Source organism: Phyllobates terribilis, unplaced genomic scaffold (genome assembly GCF_046119375.1).
Source record: "Phyllobates terribilis strain yellow unplaced genomic scaffold, ASM4611937v1 Scaffold_12__6_contigs__length_324123572, whole genome shotgun sequence".
Taxonomy (NCBI): domain Eukaryota; kingdom Metazoa; phylum Chordata; class Amphibia; order Anura; family Dendrobatidae; genus Phyllobates; species Phyllobates terribilis.
Genome location: NW_027362772.1, coordinates 55467065 through 55482561, shown reverse-complemented (window position 1 = coordinate 55482561; position 15497 = coordinate 55467065). Strand labels below are relative to the sequence as shown.

At 50.6% G+C, this 15497-nt stretch overlaps 1 protein-coding gene across 7 annotated transcripts in view; it reads right to left on the bottom strand.

The window, feature by feature from the left end:
* The window catches only part of LOC141172043 (guanylate-binding protein 3-like), a 369874-nt gene that overhangs the window by 267919 nt on the left and 86458 nt on the right, over nt 1-15497 (bottom strand). For all 7 annotated transcript variants that reach the window (XM_073655827.1, XM_073655829.1, XM_073655828.1 and 4 more), the window contains one exon: nt 2768-2854. In XM_073655827.1, coding sequence (XP_073511928.1) covers nt 2768-2854 — 87 coding nt within the window. The remainder of the gene's footprint in view (nt 1-2767; nt 2855-15497) is intronic.

Sequence of the window (15497 nt, the reverse complement as noted above, 5' to 3'; positions counted from 1 at the left end):
GACATTTTAGTTTGGCTGGAAGATGGTCTTTCTTCTGCAGATGTTACTGTTGCTTTAACACCCCACGGACACAACCTTTTTTCCCCTTCCCAACACGCCTATTCCCCTTTCCACCAGCAGCAGGCCTTTTTCCACTCATTTTGGTGGTTAACTAATTCACAACTCTGGAGTTGTTTGCACAAAAAAACAATGGATGGTAACCGAGCAGAGCTGAGTGGCCAAACTGTGGTATTAGGCCAAAACTATTGGCTGGGTTAGATGCAGAAAAAAATTATTTTGAATTTGCAACCTGATGGAGGTCAGTATAGATGGACTAATAGACCAAGTCCCACACACTGCTAGAAGCCCAAATATTTTTTCAGAGCTAGATGCAGAAAAAAATTATTTTTAATTTGCAACCTGATGGAGGTCAGTATAGATGGACTAATAGACCAAGTCCCACACACCGCTAGAAGCCCAACTATTTTTTCAGAGCTAGATGCAGAAAAAAATTATATTCAATTTGCAACCTGCTGGAGGTCAGTATAGAAGGACTAATAGAACAAGTCCCACACACTGCTAGAAGCCCAATATTTTTTCAGAGGTAGATGCAGGAAAAAAATATATTCAGTTTGCAACCTGATGGAGGTCAGTATAGATGGACTAATACAACAAGTCCCACACACAGCTAGAAGCCCAAATATTTTTTCAGAGGTACTGTAGATGCAGATAAAAATTAGTTTTAATTTGCAACCTGATGGAGGTCAGTATAGATGGACTAATAGAGAAAGTCCGACACACTACTAGAAGGCCAAATATTTTTTCAGAGGTAGATGCAGAAAAAAATATATTCAGTTTGCAACCTGATGGAGGTCAGTATAGATGGACTAATAGAGAAAGTCCGACACACTACTAGAAGGCCAAATATTTTTTCAGAGCTAGATGCAGAAAAAAATTATATTCAGTTTGCAACCTGATGGAGGTCAGTATAGATGGATTAATAGAACAAGACCCACACACAGCTAGAAGCCCAATATTTTTTCAGAGGTAGATGCAGAAAAAAATATATTCAGTTTGCAACCTGATGGAGGTCAGTATAGATGGACTAATACAACAAGTCCCACACACAGCTAGAAGCCCAAATATTTTTTCAGAGGTACTGTAGATGCAGATAAAAATTAGTTTTAATTTGCAACCTGATGGAGGTCAGTATAGATGGATTAATAGAACAAGACCCACACACAGCTAGAAGCCCAATATTTTTTCAGAGGTAGATGCAGGAAAAAAATATATTCAGTTTGCAACCTGATGGAGGTCAGTATAGATGGACTAATACAACAAGTCCCACACACAGGTAGAAGCCCAAATATTTTTTCAGAGGTACTGTAGATGCAGATAAAAATTAGTTTTAATTTGCAACCTGATGGAGGTCAGTATAGATGGACTAATAGAATGATGCTATGCCCAAAAGATTTTACTTCACTAGGTGCAGTAAAAAAATTGGTATTCTATACACAGGTGGTATATCTTGCAACACAGATAGGCTACTCCACTGACTAACACACTCTGCAATAGGCCAAAAAGGATTAGCTTTGCTAGATTCAGCCAAATGCTGTGAAAAAAACTTGCACAGCACTGGCACAGACCTGCCTGGCAAAAACTGATAGGAACTGATGTAACCTAGTCCTGAAAAGGACTCCAATTACAATTAGTCTTTACTCCCACAATCTATCTATTTAAGAGCACAGACCTGCCTGATAAAAGTCGTAGGAAATGCTGTAACCTAGTCCTTAAAAGGACTGCAATCACAACTATTCCCTACTCCCAAGCTATCTGTCTATTTGTGCGAAAATTGGCTTGAAATTAACAAGGTATAGCGCACACAGCAACAGTGGTGCCGTCTAACACGCAGCTGCAGCAGTGAGAAAATGGTGGCGACGGGGAAAATGGCTGGGTCTTATAGGGCAAGGACATGTGACATACACTGCCAATGACACAAGCCCTTGCTTGTGTGAAAAAAAGCACTTCGCTCCGTGTGTGCGCTGCTGATAGGCTGACAGATTGCACCTCCCCACTGTAAATGCGGGAAAGAGAAAAAAAAATGGAGATCTTCATTGTTCCTGCAGAGATCCATCCCCTGCCCCTCCCCCCGCCCCGCTGTACACTCAAACTGCGTATTAACATTAATTTTCATCATTACTGAGAAAAAATCCAGTTATGATTTTGGTGCACGAACAGTTATCGAACATAACCTCGAACAGCCGAATTTTTCTCAAATTGTTCGTGTTCGCCGAACGGCTCGAACACCGCCCAAAACAGCTCGAATTTGAGATTGGCGAACAGTTCGAGTAGAACAACGCTCATCTCTAATTATAATATTCATTTTTACAATTATTGCTGAGAAATTTGCCTCCAGTAAGTCAGAGCGACATTGGCTGCAGTAATTATCAGAGATAAAACTAAGAGCTCAAGCAGCTTTACCTGGATAACTTCTGTCAGGCTGCAGTCAAAATCCATTTTAATAATTATATATTTTATTATTTATTAATAAAAGTTATATTTTATTCTCATTTTCTATTTTCTTTCTTTTCTTTCTTATTGATGTAAGTGATAATTATGGTGGTGAACACTAATGTGAATTTACGGTGTATGGGATTTCAGCAATCCATATGATCAGGATATTGGATGAGCCGACTTGTCGTCTTCCAGGAACCTTACACCCAATAATATTATACATTGTTTATTTAGTGTGAATAGAATCTTAGGATGTCTTAACATTATCTCTTACCTCTGGGACAGGTTTGGATTCTGCATCAAGAACTTGCGTGGAGCCCGTGATACAAGCGAAATGGCCGTCGGGGTGACACGTTCTGATCTAGTAGGGATAGAAATATGGAAAGTGTAAGGTAGCTAAAGGACACATAGTTGATGAGAGGTATGTATCACAGAGATGGTTGTCCTCCATGATGTAATCCTGGAATGTTGCTCTAGTGCACATAAGCACTAAGAGGATTGTTTGGTGCATGTGGGCCGGGGTTTTACGAGTAATCAGAGAGATGGGCGGGTCTGGTTACCCACATACCTCACCTCTGGGTGTGGTTAACAAGGTAAAACTGAGTCTGTTGTTTGACACATGGTCTCTGTGTGAGGAGGAAGAGGTTCTCCTGTGTGGTATCTGCAAACTGAGCCGGTGTACTGGATGGTTTCCAGCCGGTGTGGCCAAGACTGGCTCTCAAGAGACTTTGCCTAAACAACTGTTTACTTAGTTTTCCTGAACTGAAGGCTGTTTATTTTCCTTTGCTTATGACTAGCGATGAGCGAATTAGTTCAAAATCTAATCTTACAACTTTAATTCGACATGAATATGGCACATTCGGATTGGTGATCGGAAAGGCGAGCAAATTTTCTTAAATTCGGGAAAAATCTGCAACGTTTGGCGAATAAATGCAGGAACGTGATTGCTGGGCAGTGGGCAACTACAGCGTTTTGAACAGTTTTGCTAGCATAGTGCCTGTTTATGATGAGCGGGGGGATGTGGTAGATGAGTGGAGGAGCTGGGGAAAGCTCAGAACAGATCAGCGGTGCGCTTGTAATCTTTTTCTTTTTCTTTTCCTGTAGGCTGTAACTTTAACTGTAAGTGCAGGAAGCATCCACACTGTCCAGACACAAGGGCTTCTGCAATTGGCTGCTGAAATCACATGTCCTCCCTATATAAAAAGTGCCCATGTTCCTTCAGCGCCATTTTATCCATGCTACTGCTGGAGACAGACGCTGCTGAGTGTGCGCCCGTGTACTGAGAGATATTAGCTAGATAGATGGACGCTTGTGTGGAAGTACGATGGTGTAGATAAGTCCTGTGCTGTGTTCCTGTCAAATCGATGTTGCAGCACATTTTTTTTTCTTGTGCAATTACTGAGATTCTGACAGAAGTAGCAGGGCCCATGCCATAGAAGTGTGTTGTGCACTGGTTGTATTGTGCTCCATGCACGAGTATGCCTTAAATCTATTTTTTCACGTGCTAATGCAGCACACTAAAAACTACAACATCGCCTAGTCGGTACAGTCTGCAATTGGGGTGCAAAAGTCCTTGGAGATCCATGACTTGTTCATCATGATGAAAGGTAGACGGTCTACACTTTCATGGGACTGAAATTGATGCCACTTGGACATGTCCGGCGGCCATCTTACACTTAATATTCAGCGAACATTTTCGAACCAAACATTAAAATGTTCGCTCATCTCTACTTGTGACACTGCAATAAATCAGAATGGACTTTTAAATGAAACACTTCCTGTTTTGCCTACCGATGCACCCAAGTGAGTAGAAATCTCACAAGTGGTGTTAGAAGTACGGGCAGCGTTCCCAGGAAATACATGTGACTGCTACAAGACGTACTGCATGTTCTGGGTGAAGTTTGCCATAAGCCAGCAAGCGATGCCAGGACCTGCTTAAACATCCGGTGCAAGCACAGCAGGCACAAGACCAGCATCACCTGCAATTGTTACAGCAGCACAGGCAGCAACAAATGGCGCAACAGGAGACAAGTAAGTTGCTTATGCAGCAGTTCCAGCAGCAACAATATCAGCACCGTCAACAGCAGCAGCAAATTGATTTGCTCGCAGAGGCGATTCTTGGCACAGTGACAGCTCCGACAAGGTCAGTGAACGATTTTTCCATCTAGAAGGCGGTAAGGAGAGCCCTGCAGAAAATGACCCCAGGTGGTGACACAGAGGCCTTTTTGACCCTGTTTGAAACAGTCGCCGAGAGGGAGAAACTTCCGCCAGAGCAATGGGCAGAGGTGCTGGTGCCATACTTGACCGGGGAGCCCCAGAAGGCTTACTATGACTTGGCCTTGCAAGATGCCAAGGAATATAGCAAGCTAAAAACTGAAATTTTAGCGTATTTGGGGGTAATGATTGTATCATCGGCGTCTCTGCCTCCTGCCGGGCTGAGACGCCGTTCCCCTCACCGCCGCGGTCCAGGTCCGGCGTCCTCCCGCTCCCCTGCTGCTGTGGCACGCTCTGCGCGCAGCTTCCCAGGCCCTGTGCTTAGAGCGCACGCTCCCTCCCTCTTAAAGGGGCCCCGTGCCCTGCCCTATAGAGTCCCCAGCCAATGGCCGGAGGACTTCCCCTATATTAGGTGACGCGCCCCTGGGCCTGTGTCGCGCTGCGTTGCGCACGCGGGAGCTTACCCGGAGCCGGATCTGTTTAGGGTTGTAGTCTCGTGGCGGTGACCCGGTCCGTGCCCAGGGAGTCAAACTGGACGGCAGTCTGTTAGCGGTAGAAAATGGTTGATGACTACGCCACCCGTTGAATGCAGCCAGGGGGCTGCTGCTGCAGGGCAGACCGCTGAGGCCGGTGGAAGGGTGGTGCAGCGTGATAGTATAACCCCCAACGGGAGGGGTATGGCCTCAGGGCAGCCGACGTGGATGATGGGGGTAGCAGGAACCACTCAGAGACGGTATGGTAGCGTTCAGGGTCTTTACTGGTAACAACGATAGACCCTCCCGGAGTACTTGCTAGCGAACGGGGCCTGGTCAGTCCTTGAGCAGATGGGATCTCCCCTGGCCAGGCGTAGTTGTAGGCCTCCCAAGCTGACTGTACTCTTCTGGCTACCTTGCTAGAAGCTGATGTAAGTAGCCCACGTCCCTGAGTGTACCGTGTGGTGCTCACCCGTATGGCCGGTGACTCGGGGCCTTCTAATGGCTTCCGCTCCACGATGGCGGTGCTGGTCCCACGCGTGTGACCGTGCCTTCGGGCTTCTGGGCCAGGGGACCTGAAATCCCCTGCCTGACGGATTCTGCTGCTGGGTAGAAGTTAGTCCCCACAGCCTCGGACTCCGGGTCCGGTAAAGAATCTTCTTAGTCAGGGCGAGCTCTTTAGCTGCCAGCCCCTGACTCCTTGTGACTCTGCTGCTTCCTATGCTGCTCTTGTCTCTACTCTTCCTGGACTCACTAACCCTGCCTCAGCCCCGGGTTTATACAGGGGAAGTTCTTCCCCTCCCAAGGCTGGGCAGGAGGTGTGGCATGCACAGGATCCCTGACCAAAGGACCTCCCACCTGCTCTCAGACGTAATATCTCTATCACTGTGACAACCAGACCCCTGGGGTGTCACACTCCCCCCTAGTGAAATTTAGTACTCCGGGACTAAACACTTTTTAGAAAAATATAACAAGGTATATCAAAGAACAATAAAATACAATAAGGAAACACAATAAGATGGTCACGGATGTCCGCAACCGGGTGCAGTCTTTGAAGAAAAGCAAAGGTGTCCATTTCACCAACACAGGGAGACGTAACCAGGTAGGGGTCTGTCCTACCCCGAGTCCTTAACAGTCTCTAGTCCATCCTGGGTTACGCTCCAACTATATACAAAGGATTCCCGGTAAATCCACCGAAGACTCCTAAAAACAACTAGAAACACAAAATTACACACAAGCAACAATAAACAGGTAAACATTGTAAAACAACTTAAACATTTAGATCCTCCAACGTGCGGGTAACTGGCCTCTAGTGGCCCTAGTGGACCTACGGAGCTGACCGTCTGGCCCTGAACTACAGGGTGTAGGAGCTGTCAAGGGTAAACTGGGCAGCTGTCTACCGGCTCTTTGTCTCACTAGGGGTACGGCAGGCTCACTATAAGCAGAGGGTGGATTCTCCTGTTCCGCTTGGGTGGAGTCTTCTGCCTCCTGGACCGGCTGCTCTTCCAGCTCTACCCGTTGCTCCGTAGGTTCTTGGGATGATGGTTGGAGGAAGGTGAGTACGGGTACCACAACTGCACCATTGACTTGAGTCCAAGACCGAGGGAAGTCCCCGAGCACGGTACTAACCATATCTTCCCTTTCTTCCACGGGTCGATGGTCTTCCTGTTCCTCCTCAGGGTTCCTCAGTTGTTCGGGGCACTTCTTCAGGTGGTCCCGGGATACAATGGCTGTGGTTTCCCCTCCGTCTTTACTGATGGTACAGACCTTCGGGTTCTCGTGGCTTGAGGGCAGTACGGTGTACGGGTCCTTCTCCCACTGGTCGTCCAACTTGTGGAGCCGTCTCTTCCTCTTCAAGACCTGCTCTCCGGGTACCAGGGGAACAGCGGGAGCATACTGGTTGTAAGTCTTCTCTTGTCTTTCCCTAGCCTGACAGAGACTTCGCTCCACGCTCTCCTGTACTTTCCGGTACTGCTGCTGCCTCTCTGTGTCCCAGTCTGTTTCTGGTGAAGTGTCCTCGGGCGTCAGGACTCCCATTTCCAGGTCAACAGGTAACTTACCAGGTCTTGCCCTCATTAGGTAAGCCGGGGTACAGTTGGTGGAACCTACCGGGATGTGGTTGTATAGGTCCACCAGATCGGGCAACTTCTCAGGCCACAGACTGCGTTCTTCCAGGGGCAACGTTTTTAGAAGATCCATTACCACCTGGTTCATTTTCTCACAAAGTCCATTAGTTTGCGGATGGTAGGGTGTCGTCCTTATCTTCCGGCAGCCATACAGATTGCAGAATTCCTGGAAGACCTCCGCTTCAAAGGCAGGTCCCTGGTCCGTCAGCACTTGGTCCGGGTACCCGTGTGGACGGCAAAAGTGCTGCTGGAAGGCTCTAGCTGCTGTTCGAGCCGTTAAGTCCTTGACGGGGACGACAACCAGAAACCGGGAGTAATGATCCACGATGGTTAACGCGTAGACGTAGCCACTTCTGCTGGGGGTCAGTTTTACATGATCCAAGGCTACCAGTTCCAACGGTTGCCGGGTGACGATGGACTGCAGGGGAGTCTTCTGGCTGGCCCGGTCCTTCCTTCTCAGATTGCACGGGCCACAGTCTCTGCACCACTTCTCGATGGTTCCCCTCATGCCTACCCAGTGGAACCGCTCGCGCAGCAGGAACTCCAGCTTTTTCCACCCGAAGTGTCCAGCTCCGTCGTGGTATGCCTCCATCACCATGGCTGCGTCTCTTCGTGGCACCACTACTTGCCAGAGTAGTTCATGCGTCCTGGAGTTAACCATTCTGCGGCACAACTTCCCCTTGTAAAGGAACAGTCGACTCTTCTCTGCCCATAGTTGTTTGGCTTCCTCTGGAGCGTCTGATTCCAGGCTAGCCTCCGGGCGAGTCAGCATCTCCTTCACCAGTCGGACGGCAGGGTCGCTGTCTTGCGTTTCCGCCCAGTTGTAGTGAGGTAAGGGGTTCAACGTAGCAGCCTGCTTACTCCTTACCCGGTGGGAATACTGGATAGTCCCATGACGGTGGAACGCAGGGAGTTCAACTTCTTCCAGTCCCTCCGGATCTTCTCCTCCGTCCGGCAGGTTGGGCATCCTGGACAGGGCGTCCGCGTTGGTATTGGAGCGCCCTGCCCGGTATTTAATTGTGAACTCGTAGTTGGACAGACGGGCCATCCACCTCTGCTCCAGGGCACCGAGTCTTGCCGTGTCCAGGTGTGTCAGCGGGTTGTTATCCGTGTATACGGTGAACCGGGAAGAAGCGAGGTAATGCTTAAAGCGCTCGGTGACTGCCCATACCACGGCCAGGAACTCTAGCTTAAATGAGCTATAATTCTCGGGATTCCTTTCGGTGGGTCGCAGTTTTCGGCTGGCATAGGCGATTACTCGCTCTTTCCCCTGCTGAATCTGGGACAGTACGGCTCCTAGCCCGACGTTACTGGCGTCGGTGTAGAGGATGAAGGGCTGGCTATAGTCCGGATACGCCAAGATTTCATCCCCCGTGAGGGCCATCTTCAGCTGGCGGAAGGACTCTTCCTCTAGCTCTTCCCATTTGAAGGGCGGCTTCTGGTTCTTGGCCTTCCGGGACTGGCCTATCAGGAGGTCCTGCATAGGCGCCGCCTTTTTGGTGAAACCGGGAATAAACCTTCGGTAGTAGCCTACCAACCCTAGGAACTGCCGCACTTCTTTTACGCTGGAAGGGCTTGGCCATCCTTTGATTGCGGTGATCTTATCGGGGTCGGGAGCCACTCCGTCAGCGCTCACCACGTGTCCCAGGTATTGCACCTTTGGTTTCAGGAGGTGACACTTGGAGGGTTTCACCTTTAGGCCGTAACTCGCCAGAGCTTCGAACACCTCCGCCAGGTGTTTCAGGTGGTCCTCATAAGTTTTGGAGTATACGATGACATCGTCCAGGTACAACAGGACCGTCTCGAAGTTTCTGTGGCCCAGACAGCACTCCATTAATCGTTGGAAGGTTCCTGGGGCGTTGCAGAGTCCGAACGGCATGCAGGTGAACTCGCTAAGTCCCATCGGGGTGGTGAATGCGGTCTTCTCCCGGTCCGCCTCTGCTACAGGAACCTGCCAGTACCCGCTAGTGAGATCCAAGGTAGAGAAGAAGTTAGCAGATCTTAAAGCAGCCAATGACTCCTCTATCCTTGGTAAGGGGTACGCATCCTTGTGTGTGATACGGTTGATTTTCCGGTAATCTACACACATCCTCATGGTGTTGTCTTTCTTTTTGACTAAAACTAGTGGGGCTGCCCAGGGGCTACAGCTATCCCGGATTACCCCAGCCTCCTTCATGTCTCTAAGCATCCCCTTGGCGTGTTGGTAATGTGCAGGGGGTACGGGTCGATACCTCTCTTTTATGGGAGGATGATCTCCCGTGGGGATGCGGTGTTCTACCCCCTTGACTCGCCCGAAGTCTAACGGGTGTTTACTAAACACTCTCTCATACTCTTGAACCACCCGATAGACTCCTTGTTTCTGGTGTGAGGGAGTGGAGTCAGTACCCAGATGTAGTTGCTGACACCAGTCCTCCATGTCTTTCTTAGAGCCGTTACTTTCCTCCGGGTGAGATGGAGGCAAGGGTTCCACAGATTGTATAGAATTTTGATTAGTGGTATATAATTTGGCTAGCGTGGCATACCGGGGCAGGTACACTTCCCTCTCCCCGATATTTATTATGCGAACGGGCACCCTCCCATGGCGTACATTGACCACCCCCCGTGCTGTCAAAATGGTGGGCCTACTGTCTGAGTAAACTGGTTCTACCATTGCCTGGTAATCTCTACCTCTCAGACCAATAGCTGCCCGGCACCAAATCATCATTTCACTTTTTGGGGGCATGGCAATAGGAAAAGGGTCACACATTCTTACGCTACCAATCTCACCGCCGGAGAGTTCCACTTGTTGCCGTTGCATCAGTGCCCGGATCTCTTTCTGGAGCACCCGCTGCTCGCCGGAGCTGGCATTCTTGGCAACCTGCTGTAAAAGGAAAATCACCTCTGCAAGACAATTTTCAATTACATTAGTTCCTAGAGTTATTTTTGGGTGACTCTCATGTTTGTCAATATCTACAATGATCAGTCCCTGTGCGGCCAGTTCGACTCTACCAATTTTGATGGTCACCTCTTTAAATCCGATCTGTGGCACGGGCTGACCATTGCTGGCGATGATACTCAAGTCGTCGTCAGGGTAGCGGGTAATATCCGAGTCATTCCAGTACTGCTTGAAGAGCACGTACGGGATGGTGGTGACCTGTGACCCGGTGTCCAGTAGGGCACTCATGGGAATGCCATCCAGTACCACAGGCAAGACTGGACGTCCTCCCACATATCTGTCGCGCCAGTTCGATGGGCCTGGTGATCTTTTTCCTGGGGGTTGGCCCTCTACCCCAGGTTGTGCCCGTTTAAAGAACAGTACCTTTCCATATGTCCGGGTTGATTGCAGCGGCGGCAGATGGGTCGTCCGTCCTCGCTGTATCGGTCACTGGGTCTTCCTCTGGCCGGTGGGGTCCTCCTTGGTCGACGCCACGGGATGTCCTCCGGTCCGGATGCCAGCTGGATCTTCCCTGGAGTGGAAACCTGTAAAGACTGCACAGTTCGGGTTAGCGCAGCAACGCTTTTAGCTAGCTCTTGGACCTGATGGTGTAGGTCTGGAGCCGGGTCATTGTCCAAAGCCTGCGCATCAGCTCCCACAGGCCCTGCTGACAAGGGCGCCGCCTCCTGGTAGTAAGTGGTAGTGGGGCGTCTGTGGGTCACAATGCCACCTGGTGCCGGTTCTCGGAGCACCCGGATGGCTCTGTCCTTGAACTGTGCAAATTCTAGATGAGGGTCCTGTAAGGCCATTGCCCGCAACTGGGTGCGGTGGGCATTGCAATATAAACCCTCTATAAATTGTTCGGTCAACAGCCTGTCCTCGTTTCCCACTCCATTAGGGTCGGTCTGCTTAATGGCCCTCAGGGCCTCTTGTAGGTTGAGTGCATAGTCCCTTATACTCTCATGCGCTCGCTGCTTGCACCCGTAGAATCTAAGTTTAATCTCGGCTGAGGTGCGGGTATCAAAGGTGTCCTTCAGCCGGGTTAGTATCCCTGCGACAGTCTTCCTCCCAGGTGGCCAGGATTTTACTTCCCTTTTGGCTGCCCCAGTTAGTTGGGCCACCAGGATGCTCACTTTTTGCTCTTCTGTGAGGGGGTACACCTGGAAGAGGCTATCCAGCTTTTCTCTAAAGTCATGCAGGGTATGTGACTCCCCTGAGTACTGGGGTAGCCAAGCTGCTCCCGGGATATAGGGCATGGTGAAGGGCATAACTGCAACAGCGGTAGCGCTGGCGGGTGTTGAGGCAGTGGAGCTCTCCTCCGTATCCGACATCTTCCTCCCCCCTAGTGGACCGTGGCCTACCTTGCGATGATCCTGTTCCGTAGGCCGCGGCTCCGCAGTGGATCGTCAGGGTTGAGGACCTTCCGTCGCGCTCCTGTGACGTCGGCGTCTGCTGGGCTCCTTCCAGGACCTTACGCAACGTCCGGACGTGAGGCGGGGCTTCAGTTCTCGCGCGCTTTCGGAGTCCACGCCCCTCTTCTTCCCGCGCGGCGTCCTCAAGATGGCGTCCAATGGCGGGAAAACTCCACGGATGGCGGGAAGAAGGCTGAAGATGGCGCCGGATGGCGGGAAACTTCACCGATGGCGGGAAGAAGGCTGAAGATGGCGCCGGATGGCGGGAATCTTCACCGATGGCGGGAATCTTCACCACTGGTAAGTTTGAACAGTCTTTGCTTTTCAGGCACGCAGTACCCGGTGGTTGCGGGCACGTGATCCTGCCGACTACGCCAAAGTTGACGCGCCCCTGGGCCTGTGTCGCGCTGCGTTGCGCACGCGGGAGCTTACCCGGAGCCGGATCTGTTTAGGGTTGTAGTCTCGTGGCGGTGACCCGGTCCGTGCCCAGGGAGTCAAACTGGACGGCAGTCTGTTAGCGGTAGAAAATGGTTGATGACTACGCCACCCGTTGAATGCAGCCAGGGGGCTGCTGCTGCAGGGCAGACCGCTGAGGCCGGTGGAAGGGTGGTGCAGCGTGATAGTATAACCCCCAACGGGAGGGGTATGGCCTCAGGGCAGCCGACGTGGATGATGGGGGTAGCAGGAACCACTCAGAGACGGTATGGTAGCGTTCAGGGTCTTTACTGGTAACAACGATAGACCCTCCCGGAGTACTTGCTAGCGAACGGGGCCTGGTCAGTCCTTGAGCAGATGGGATCTCCCCTGGCCAGGCGTAGTTGTAGGCCTCCCAAGCTGACTGTACTCTTCTGGCTACCTTGCTAGAAGCTGATGTAAGTAGCCCACGTCCCTGAGTGTACCGTGTGGTGCTCACCCGTATGGCCGGTGACTCGGGGCCTTCTAATGGCTTCCGCTCCACGATGGCGGTGCTGGTCCCACGCGTGTGACCGTGCCTTCGGGCTTCTGGGCCAGGGGACCTGAAATCCCCTGCCTGACGGATTCTGCTGCTGGGTAGAAGTTAGTCCCCACAGCCTCGGACTCCGGGTCCGGTAAAGAATCTTCTTAGTCAGGGCGAGCTCTTTAGCTGCCAGCCCCTGACTCCTTGTGACTCTGCTGCTTCCTATGCTGCTCTTGTCTCTACTCTTCCTGGACTCACTAACCCTGCCTCAGCCCCGGGTTTATACAGGGGAAGTTCTTCCCCTCCCAAGGCTGGGCAGGAGGTGTGGCATGCACAGGATCCCTGACCAAAGGACCTCCCACCTGCTCTCAGACGTAATATCTCTATCACTGTGACAACCAGACCCCTGGGGTGTCACACTAGGCACCTCCTCCAATATGGAGGTGCCTGTGCAAGGTTGTTGTTCTGTGTGCTAACACTTGTTTCAGCCCTCAGGTCCCGCTGCCTGTCAGTCCTGCCCTCCAGTCAGTCTTCAGTCCAGTCCGCCAGTCTGTTTACAGTCCTGCCCGCCAGCCTGCTTACCTGGAAGCACCTGGCAGTTACCTGACGTGCCCGCCAGCCTGCTTACCTGGAGCACCTATCTGTTAGCTGTTGTGCCCGCCAGCCAGCCTACCTGGAGCACCTGCCTGTAACCTGCCTGCCAGCCTGCCTACCCGGAACACCCGTCTGGCTATCTGCTGAACCTACCTGCTTATCTACCCGGACCATCCGCCAGCCTTCCTGCCGTGCTCATCCGCTGTACCGGTCAGTTCCTGCCATCTGACAACGATGACTGTCAGGGCACAGCGGGTCCACCACTGGAGGTATTACCGTAACAAACCCCCTCTCTCCCAAAAGTTTGACTTGCTGAACCTGGTTCACAAATGGTTGCAGCCGGAGTCCTCTACCTCTGTGCAGGTGGTAGAGCGAGTGGTGATGGACCGGTTTGGGCATTCCCTGCCAAGGCCAATACAGACTTGGGAACGCTGATGAACTAATCGAACTGGTCGAGAGATACCAGAGGGGTGGAGGGTTCCTTGGGAAGGCAGCTCACTCCATACTGGGGATCCTAACAGGTAGGGGAGGCCCAAAAGGGATTGGGGTGTCCAAGGTTCAAAGGGGCAGGGGAGGTAATGCCAAAGATCCCTGCTGCCGATTTATATGCTGGAAATGCCACGGCCCAGGCCATATAGCTGCCCATTGTCCTCTGACCTCAGAGCAAATGGACTGTAGCCTGGGACAACGCTGTTCATACTATGCGTATCTGGCCTGCAGTGTGAGCTGTCCATCCAGCGAGGGGCCACAAGCTTGTCTCGTAAAGGTAAATGGTTGGCAAGTAACTGGACTGTTAGACTCCGGGATACTGGTGACCCTTGTGAGGGCCACACTTCCTCTCCAGCTAATCCCAGGGAAGAAGATTGGCATCCGCTGCATTCATGGTGATGCTAAAGACTATCTAAATGCTAAAGACTATTGACACGGCCCACAGTACTGAGTCCAACGAGCTCGGCATTGTTCAGGACTTATTGCACCCCATTATTATAGGCTGGGACTTTTAATAAATATATTCTTCTATTTATTAATAAAAGTTATATTTTATTCACATTTTCTTAATGTCTTTCTTTCTCTTCCTATTGATGCAAGTGTTAGTTATGGTGCTGAACACTAATATGAATTTACGGTGTATGGGACTTCAGCAATCCATATGATCATGATATTGGATGAGTCAAGATGTCGGCTTCCAGGAACCTTGCACCCAATAATATTATGCATCATTTATTTAGTGTGAACAGAATCTTAGGATGTCTTAGCATTATCTCTTGCCTCTGGGACAGATTTGGATTCTGGATCAAGAATTTGCACGGAGACCGTGACACAGGCGAAATGGGCGTCGGGGTGACACGTTCTGATCTAGTAAGGATAGAAATATGGAAAGTGTAAGGTAGCTAAAGGACACATAGTTGATGGGAGGTATGTATCACAGAGATGGTTGTCGTCTGTGATGTAATCCTGGAATGTTGCTCTAGTGCACATAAGCACTAAGAGGATTGTTTGGTGCATGTGGGCCCAGGTTTTACGAGTAATCAGAGAGATGGGTGGGTCTGGCTACCCACATACCTCACCTCTGGGTGTGGTTAACAAGGTAAAACGGAGTCTGTTGTTTGACTCATGGTCTCTGTGTGAGGAAGAAGAGGTCCTGCTGTGTGGTATCTGCAAACTGAGCCGGTGTACTGGATGGTTTCCAGCCTGTGTGAGTAGGACTGGCTCTCAAGAGACTTTGCCTAAAGAACTGTATACTTTGTTTTCCTGAAATGAAGGCTGTTTATTTTCCTTTGCTTATGGCTTGCTCATGACATTGCAATAAACCAGAATGGACTTTTAAATGGTAACACGTCCTGTTTTGCCTACCGATGCACCTAAGTGAGTAGAAATCTCACAAGTGGTGTTAGAAGTACGGGCAGCGTTCCCAGCAAATACATGTGACTGCTACAAGACGTACTGCATGTCCTGGGTGAAGTCTGCCTTAATCCAACAAGTGATGGCAGACAAAATGGAGGACTTGCTTAAACATCTGGTGCAAGCACAGCAGGCACAGCACCAGCAGCACCAGCAACTGTTACAGCAGCACAGGCAGCAACAAATAGTGCAACAGGAGACAAGTGAGCGGCTTAAGCAGCAGCTCCAGCAGCAGCAACAGGATCAGCACCGTCAACAGCAGCAGCAAATTGATTTGCTTGCAGTGGCGATTCGTGGCACAGTGACAGCTAGGACAAGGTCAGTGGATGATTTTTCCATGTGGAAGGCGGTAAGGAGAGCCCTGCAGAAAATTACCCCGGGTGATGACATAGAGGCCTTTTTAACTGTGTTTGAAAGTGTCGCCGAGAGGGA